Here is a 10,127-nt window from a genome sequence, read left to right on the forward strand (position 1 = left end):
AGAGTAAAAGGATGAGTGAGGTCATGGTCGATTGGGACAAACTTTCTATAGTTACTATTCTATTACATTAATCAGTAATTCTATTAATAAATCTTATTTTGTTCTATTAAATATTACAATATTATTCTAATCAAATCCCTCCTAATTTGATCCTAAATATTTGTAGTTTATAATATGTTTATATATATATGATACGTAAATATATATATAGTTTGAAGATTCATTAAGTACACGTGCATCGAGACACAGTCTCCCTCGTTTACTAGTCCTGTCAAATCCCACTGTTGCTTCCATTTGTAAACAATATCAGTTAAAATATAGCCTAATTTTAATAAATAGTAAGTAGTAACCTGTAAATTTCAGTCACTGATTTATTTTAATAATTCACAAGTGTAGAAAATGTCGAAGCAGGAAGCTTATAAAACCACCGACAGAACAATCACGAGGAGAGTTCTAAAATACAGTCCACTTAACACTTCGAAGTTAAACACAACCTTCCTCAAAGAACCGTCCGTCATTAATCGTCGCCAACTAAGATCGAGCTAGTGACGATATACAACGCATATATGCGTCCATCGTCCCTGCTGGTGACTTTGGCCAGATGCATATATGCGACCACAGTACTCTAAGGGTTAAAGAATCTAGTATACTGCGCGATGTTCGCCGAAAACAGTTCTTGACGTCTCAGAGACGTGAAAGTCTACAATGACACATGAAATAAATGACGTCTCCCAGACGTCATTGTATGTCAATGGGTTAACCCATTTGCATCCAAGCGCGGAATATTCCGCGAGCTGCGACTGTCGTCTATCACCGAGCGCGGAATATTCCGCGAGCTACGACTGTCGTCTATCACCGAGCGCGGAATAATCCGCGAGCTGACTTTTTCCATTACCAGTTGCTGAAACATATGTCACAGATCGCGTTTGATCCCTTTTGCGAGCATCTCATTTGCATCGGTTCATTATATTCTTAACAAGTTTTACTATCATATGCCACAGATCACGTTTGATCCCTTTTGCGAGCATCTCATTTGCATCGGTTCATTATATTCTTAACAAGTTTTACTTTTGTTGTGAAAATCCTTTTAACTGCCATAATGAGTAGGTGCTGATACGCGTATCAGCGGTGATACGGCCCAGTCGTCAGTTGAACGTCGCTGATGCCTCAACACGGCACCTTAAGTAGAGCCATGATGCAAATGGGTTAAGTTTGCGCGTGATGAGTTCTCGACGATTGGAGAAATTCATTAGATTGGACGTAACAATACCTCTTCGAACTTGTTCAAACCGTCTGTCCTTTCTCGAAGGTCGACGCGATATAAACTTTTTAATCATATTTTTACGCATCCAATTTGCTCTTAGCACATGATCCTCGTCGTTTGTACTTGACCTTTATAGTATCCCTAGAAATATACAGCTACTTTATGCCCGTTTCCCGACTCACGATCCCCGCGAAGTTTTACTCGAGACTCAAGAGGTATGTCATTTTCAGCGCGTTTGTCCTCGCATAGAAACACACCCTTTTACGATTCCACGGAGCCCCGTGAATCACCCCCGGGAATTCAGGTTTTATAGACCTTTTGCCGCACGGACGAAGCCGCTCGGACCAGAAAATTACGCGCCACTGTGTATTTCCACATTCAAATGAAATCTTTAGCGAGAGCGGTTATCGCGCCGTCGCTGATTTCCACGTACCGGGTGGCCCGTTAAACGCCGACGCTTTAGTGCCGCGGCTCGATCGCAAGAACAAAAGTTTTGCTTAACAAAGGGCACGAAGTTGTCGTATAGAGGTAATAATATCTTTATAGGTGGCGCTCTTTGCGCCTGAAAGTTACGCTTATTCTTTTTCCGATGGAACGACGTATTTCGCCTCTCCTTTTTTCCCTCCCTGCTCTCTTTTATCACGCGATAGAGGTCTTTCGGGGGATATAAGCACGTAAAAGTGTAACAGAAGAGAGTGGTCGGTCGGAGTGATAAATGATCGACATTCTATGATTTTGAGATTTAGGAGCCTCCAGTTGCGACGACCATTGGGTACAGGATGGCAGTTGGATGTGGGTTTTTGCGACTTGTTCTTTGATATAGTGTATTGTATTTGTCGAATTTACAAATTTGATGTTGTAGGATACTAAAAGAAATCGCGAATTGGCTATTGCCAACAAAAACAAACTGTAAACCGATCGATATCTTCTAAAAGCAAATCGAAAAGTTATTCTATGTAACAAAACGCGGAGGTAAAGCGTAGGTTAAAGAAAGCATAAAAGCGTGGTCCTTGACAACCAAAATAGAGTCCTTAGAAATCGGTTGTGACCAGCACAAGTGTGAGTCGCTTGGTGTTGGAAAGAGAGTTTTAAAAGAGTGCGTCTTGGTGTGTTTTGGTTCCTTATCTTGGTATTCTTTTCCTAAGTTAAATCAGTTTACGAGTTTTGAGTTTGTGTCATTGTGTTCTTGTTCTTTTGACAATTTTCGGTGTCTCGAGACCAGTATTCGCCATCCTACAATTTGTTACATATCTAAATTTGCTGTCTAACAATTATATATTTATTACAAATTATAATATACATACGTCGCAAAAGGATTACAATGATTAGGTATGTGGGGTGAAATTTCTCTTAATACTATTATTACCTCGTCAGTGTTCACTTTCATGCTTTTCATAGCAAACTGACTCTCTCTTCGTAACATATTGGCTCTGATCTATAACAATTGCACAATACCACGCATTTTAGATCTACTCGCACTTCCAAAAGCATACATATCTACATTCGTGCCATCACTCAACCTCACACACTCGCATTTACATTGAATTTTTTATCCCACCTTTATCAGTAAGTGTATACTCGTTCAATGATAAGTATTCCTACCTTTGGTTTTATGAGTAAATCAAATCTGCAACATATACTGTGTGTGTGGTATAATGTGTATATAAAATGAACATAGTTATCATTGAACGAATATACACTTACTGATAAAGGTGGGATAAAAATTTCAATGATTTGCGAATTTTTGTACATTCTTTATCGTCTGACATACTAAGAATTTATAAATTGAAATTTAAGAGAGATTTTGTACACGATATTCGAAGAAATCCCTATTTTTAATTTGAACATATATGTTTGAGAATATATATAATATTTCATACGTAAATTCTACAGTGAATATAATTATGAAGTAAATATTTGGATTGTCATGCTATAAATTAATTTTCAATTATTTTTGATTCAAGAACTATATTTTCTTTGCAACTCTAGAGAGTTAATGATGTTTAATACGGATGTAGAAAATTGAATATAATTGTTTTAATTTTGTATTTATTTTAAAAATCTAAATTTCAATTTTCTTATACCTTAAAAGCATGTGTGTGGATCAACACGTCCAAAATTCGTGGAGCAGACTGTACATGGTGGTATTAAAGTATTAACATTTGCGTTTAACACTTGATTATCGTAGGAACAAACTAAAATTCTATATTTAAGCTATTTTTCCAAAACGTGCTTTCACGGAATTACGTTCAACGGTGTACAAAATTCGAGCGAATCCGATAACCTAAAATGGTTGAATAAGTAACGCGACCTAATGATTTAATACGGAAATTCTTCATAAAATATATATAAAATATTTGTATAATATATAATAAATATTGTAAACAGAACGGAATAATTATAATAAATTTGTAAATATAATTATTATATTCATTTAAATATTTATTTATCATATTAAAAATAACTCAAAGAAGTTTAAAATATCTCTTTAGAAAATAATAATCATTTTCTCTTTGTTTTATTATAAATGTTAATGCTTTTATCAAACATTTCTTAATTCTCTATGAGTAATATTACTTTAGTTATTTATTTATGTATCAATCTGCTATCAGGCTATGCAATTTTTATTGTATAGTGATCGAATAAGCTTGCCATAAAAATACTTAATTTATAATTTCCTAATATAGTTAGAATCAAATATTTCTCTATTTTACAATACATTTTTTATTATTATAAATAAAGCAAAACGAATCTCAAATTGATTTTTTATTTTATCTTTCATTTTGTTATAAATAAAATATACTTTTTTCAAATATCTCAACATTTCAAAGTTTGAATATCTCTTTGTTTCTTATTAATCAACAAAATTAACTTTTCTGCTTAATAAAATTAATTTCTTCTCGTTAGAAGCAAAAAGTGCTTTCATTAAATATTCGTTAACTCTTCCTAATGCCAAACATAAAAATATCCCTTAATTTTATCTTTCTATTAATTAATTGTATTAACATTCTCAATGAACAGAATAGATTTCTCTTGATTAAAACGTAATCTTATAAAATATTTAATAATTCTTCATAAAGCCATATTATTCATAAATTACGTATTCTTCTACCTACTACAACTTGCTTCGCAATTATTTAAAATTTTCTCTCTGAATTCTATTTTTCGTTCAATTGATCGATAGAATGAATTTTTTATCAACCCCAATGAAGCGTGTCTTAATTAAACACTCGCCTGACCCCAAAGCTTTATTCTCAAATTATACACGCCCCTGCACGTACTACAATCCATCAGACAATCAACAATCAATCCGAACTTCCCTGCGAAGCAGAAACAAAATTTCTCTCGGCGAGAATTAACCCGAATAAACACAGAAACCTCGTGTCTACATCTAGTTCACCATCCATATACAGAGATAGAAATCCATATTGGGCGCTCTACCCGCGCAAATCGTGCTATTCGACAGGCCTCTTTCCATTTTCTCCATTTGTCGAGGCAGCGGGGGAAGAGAAAGACAATGATATTCAGTCATCCTAATTAAGACCGTGTCCTTCATCGCATTATGTCGATTCACGGTGTCGGATAGAACGAGCCGAGCCACGACAATCCTCAGCCGCGTATTTACCGCTCGCTACCGCGCACAGACAATAGGGACGAGAAAACAGAGAAAACGGCATGGCCGGCACCGCAAAGGACGTCGTGGCCGACTCCGTGGCCGCTAGTCCGACATATTTACTCCGAGACGCGAATTCCCGACGAGAGAACGTGAACCTAGGTACACTTTGCTTGCCGATACGCCACCACCGGTCATGGGAAACCCGTGGTCTTTTATAACAGTTAGTCGGTGGTCGCGGCGATTCGACTAGCCTATTACGATCTGAAAACACAATCTCGGGCCCATAATCCACCTCAAATTACACTAGCCTCGGGGAAATCGGTTAATGCCGTGCATGTTGTTTTCGCGAAAACCGAGCGCTCCTCTTACTTCGTTGTCGAACCTTCGCGCTTCTACGAGAAACGGCGGCCATCTTGTCGTCGCGCTGTACTGCCCGCCGCTCGTAAGTTGACAGGTCTAATTGGTCGAGCCGAAGCTGCCGGTTTACTCCAACATAACCTACAAACGGTGCTGGAGAAAGATGAGGTATGAAAACATGGGGATAAGCTCGAGACAAATTGCTGTGATAAAATCGACACTCGAGGAAGGTAGAATATGAAAACATAAAATAGGGTCACTCACATTTTTGCTATTGGCAAAGTCGGGCATGCTGTGGATGTAAGAAGTATTCGTACAACAGCGAATTTCAGCGAACACTTTATGTAACTTTGTTTATTACGGAGAGTGTATATATATTGTTAGAAATTTGAGAAACATATGTTAAGAGGAAATGGTTTGTTCATATTTTCAGTAGGAATACTGACCAATGTTTTGAATACGATGGAAAACAAACTCGTAATCAGTATTCGTTCACTTCTATTTTTATAATGAAGAATTTTGTTAAAAATTTGTTATTAGTATTTAGTGGGATTGCTCTTTCCATTAAATCTATACAATTTCAGGGAACACTTTAGGTATCTTCGTTTATTACGAAGAGTGTATATATATTGTTAGAAATTTGAGAAACATATGTTAAGAAGAAATGGTTTGTTCATATTTTCAGTAGAAATATTGATCAATGTCTTGAATACGATGGAAAATAAACCGGCAATCAGTATTCGTTCACTTCTATTTTTGTAATGAAGAATTTTGTTAAAAATTTGTTATTAGTATTTAGTGGGTTTGCTCTTTGCCTATACAATTGCTTCAAGCTCTAGATCTTCGTGACATTCAATTTACTAAATATTTGTTATTAATTCAGATCTAATTTAGAGTTATTAGTTCATTTAAGTATTATTATTAGTGTACTTCCCAGTGTAAAAGCTTGAAAATTGGCAAATCTTAGTTTTTTTCAATAAATTTTAACATTTACTGATAAATTTTTGGATGTGGTGAAAGCTACAAATAACCCTAAGCTAACTGTTTTCTAATTTTTACCATTCCTCTATAGTAAATGTTAAAATTTATTGATAAAAGTTGGTTATTATTTAACAATTCCCAACTTTTTACTATAATGTATTATTGTTATTAGTAAAAATTTCATTATTAATTGGTTATTATTATTTTTATTCTTATTAGATCTTGTCTTATGTTTTCTGAAATATTGGCAGCGAAAATAGAGTGATCAACTTCCTTTGTCTCTGTGCCACCTAACTGCCAAGTTACGAGCGATGAACAGTACTTTCGAATCTCTTGGTGGCGTTTAAGGAAATATAAGGTTATCTTCTTGGATTAGGTAGTAAGGCTGTGAAACTTGTTAGCATATGATTCACTGTAATTTATTGTTTCTGTGTTTCTTTGTTTGGGGAAGTTTGCTTTGATTTATTCGCTTTCAAGAAAATTATGGGTTTGGGATTGAGAAAGCAGGATGGTAACAAATAGTTCTGCTTGGGAACGAAAATTCGTGAATGATATTATAGTGCAGTTTCTGGTGAATATACAGGGTGACCCGTTTATCTTGCACGGTTTTATATCTTTTTATTATTATTTAAAAATATAATAATAAATTGTGTATAATAACATACTTTAATATTAAAAGGTAAAGAAAAAGTATAATTAAATGTGTCAAAGTAATAACAACCAAATCATGATACATATTTATGGATGAAGGAATAATTAGCATGGAAATTGTGTTTTTGAAAATAGTACTTTTAATGTATGTACATTCCTCTGATGGCGGAATAGGAATGCTGTCACAATAACAAGCACAGATTAATTGCCGTGGAATGCCATCTATTTTAACGCGTATTCCTGAATGGTCACTGGAATTCACGTGTCCTCAACATGCTAACTTAATTTTCTATGAGATAGTTTTGATGAGTGTTCGCTGCTTCTGTTCTTCAGAATCGAGTTCATATCTAGTTTGCTCGAATTGCATACTTGATTGCCATTCACTCGACTGTTCTTTCTTGTAAATCTCTCAAATCGACTGCTGTATCGTTTCATATACAATTTTACGAAAAAGTTATACTACAAATGCAACAGTGGACATCTTTGACTAGGATAGTTCTCCAAAATTTATATTTTTATTTAAAAAATCGACAAGATGGTAGAATAAGATTGGATTTAGTCAAGGAAGGAAATAAACTAATAATAAAAATAAATTGGTCTAATGTTCATCAATTGTTCATATAATATGTCAATTGTGTATAATAATAAGAGTATTTTATAATGGTAAAGATCTGTTATTACTGCTAGTGGAGACGCTAGCGCCATCTAGATCACGTGATCTCCAGATCTGTTAACCTTTCGTATTTGCAGAGATGTTTACAGATCCTTTTTAGCTTTATGTACATAAACTATTGTTTATTGTTTTTGTTCAGACTGATATTGTTCAGTATTTATGTTACAAAACTAATTTTCGTTTTCGAGACACCATAAATTGGAAATTAGCCTTAAACTTTGAAATACGTGAAGTTATTAACCTTAATATTAATTATTGATATTAAGTTATTGACCTTAAATAATATTAAGTATAATAAAGAATAATATTAATACTATTAAATAATATATTCTATATCGTTTCACAATCATAAAATATATTATATAATAAATTTAATATATCATTTTATTTAATATTAATTTTAATCTTACATTCTTTTACAGATTTTACTGCTTTCTGTATAATATGTTTTAACATGTTACATATTTTATATCATTTTACACGGAAGTTTCTTAAGATCGTAATATTTAATTCAATGTATAAAGAGAATCAAATTAAATTGTGTTTTCATGTTTGGAAATAGATTCAGCATAGAACATTAATTAATAGCTTGCGATATTTCTTAAAATGTGTACTCAGTTCATATTTCATTACATTCCATATACATGGAATTCAGCATTTGTTCACTAAGTATATCGATTATCACTGCATTTGCTTACTAGAAGTGATAAATAAATACTAAATGGAGTGGGAACATGGATCGCAATGTATGTATCGGGCAAAATCAAATATTTCACAGTGTAAAATATAAATGCATTTAACTGTGTATTATGAAGATAGATCTTGTATTAAATTGCAGATTAAGTTAATAATCACTGTATGAATTGTATTACCATATTATGCGCACTGCATTTGTACTTATAATTTCATGAGTAGACTGAACATGTTGTTTCAATTAAATACAATTACTTCAAATAATCCGCACGATTATTTAAAAATATATATCAAATTTACCTAACGTTATAATAAACGTATTACAATCTAAAAAATATTTTATATTTCAAATTAAATAACGTATAGTACATTTACTACACACTTCATTCATTGAGAACATAGCTTGTTTTTTTAAAAATAATTTTTTCAAGCTATACCACGTTTAATATTTTACATTAGCATGATAATAATATTTTTCACGTCAAGGAAATGAAATTTAAATTTACAAAAAATTGAGAATTTAAACTTAAATTAATAATTATAATTGTAGTTCCATCTTTTACCTTAGTTAAAAAAAACCTACACGATATAAGAATCGAATATACTACATCCTAAGTTTGTCTCCAAAAATGAAACCAAATGAGAAAAAAGAAAGAATAAATCTCCCAAATTGAAATCATTCCAAGGGTAAAACATTCTATGGATCCAAAACCAGGAATAAAGAGAGAAAAGGAACGTTATACACGAACCTTTGCAAAAACAAACAGTAAAATAGAACGGAATAACCTAATTGAACCCCTGCACTGTGTCTTTCAGAGCCGTGGTGACAGCGGTCTCCTGGCATCCCCATGGCAGCTACCTCGCCTCGGTGGACAGAGCAAAAGCGGTGACGGTCTGGGCCGGCCATGTTTAACAGGCAAAACAAACCGAGATAGACGATTGTTCCACGCACGAAGGTCAGCGCGTTCTTTTGTGCCGAGATTGGACGTTTACGTAATCGAGAATCGTGGATGGAAGCTGCGCGCCGCAGAGGTAACGCGAAAGGACACACCGGTGCAGGATACTAAAAATCAGCGGACGGTTTGGGCACCGCGGGTTGTAAAGAATACCATTTCCAGGCTGTACAAAGCGAGGCAACCGCGATGAAGCGGATTCAGGCACAGTGGAGATTATTGTACATAAAACTGGCACTGATTGTTGCCCCCAAGGTTGTAAAGATTTCCTTTCTTTTTAGGGTAATACCCGCGCGCCACGACTGCGTCCCTCCCTCGGAAATTCAACAGATTAACGTAGTTATCCCTTTCGAGATTCGCTAGATACGCTCCTTTTTTTTACCTCTAAGAGACTATCCTCGCGTTCCAATCGTCTCTGTCGGCGATCTCTCACGTTGGACTGCGCTCGAGTTCACTCGAGGCCCGCTGGTGGCGCCACCGTCGCGCGCACCGAGTCGGCCATCTATATGCTCGCGTCTCGCGTGTACTTCGGTGGTTTCTCGCTCGTTCGTGGTTGATCTATCGATGATCAGTCGCGGGTCTGGAGCGCTGTTTTTGGTTAAAGAGAATCGGGGAAGGAAAATAGCGGGCGAAGTCACACAGCAAGTTCGTTAATTGCTGTGGCAAGCGTGAAATCGAGTCTACTCGAACTACTCCAACGTCAGCGAGTTTCGAACGCTTTTTTTATCGTTAAGTCTGATGTAGGGTGCAAGTGGATGTACTCGTTGAACGAAGAAGCACAATAAAATTCTGATACCGGGGAAATTGAATTATACGAAATTTCGTTTGATCGAAGAGTAACGTGGTGGATGATGTCGAGTTTTTCGTGCAAGATTTAAAGGTTAACTCTGTATGGGCCATTCCACGTTTAAATGGTAGTTGGAATTAACGACTTTTAAA

The 10,127-nt window shown here is 35.0% G+C and overlaps 1 protein-coding gene across 1 annotated transcript in view; it reads left to right on the plus strand.

The window, feature by feature from the left end:
* The window catches only part of Atg16 (Autophagy-related 16), a 101,796-nt gene extending 92,593 nt beyond the window's left edge, over positions 1-9,203 (plus strand). The window contains exon 5 of the mRNA XM_017904118.1: positions 9,052-9,203. Coding sequence (XP_017759607.1) covers positions 9,052-9,148 — 97 coding nt within the window. The 3' untranslated portion in view covers positions 9,149-9,203. The remainder of the gene's footprint in view (positions 1-9,051) is intronic.
* The last annotated feature ends 924 nt before the right edge of the window (positions 9,204-10,127 follow it).

The sequence above is a fragment of the Eufriesea mexicana genome, unplaced genomic scaffold, assembly GCF_001483705.2.
Source record: "Eufriesea mexicana isolate 0111107269 unplaced genomic scaffold, ASM148370v2 scaffold2665, whole genome shotgun sequence".
NCBI lineage: Eukaryota > Metazoa > Arthropoda > Insecta > Hymenoptera > Apidae > Eufriesea > Eufriesea mexicana.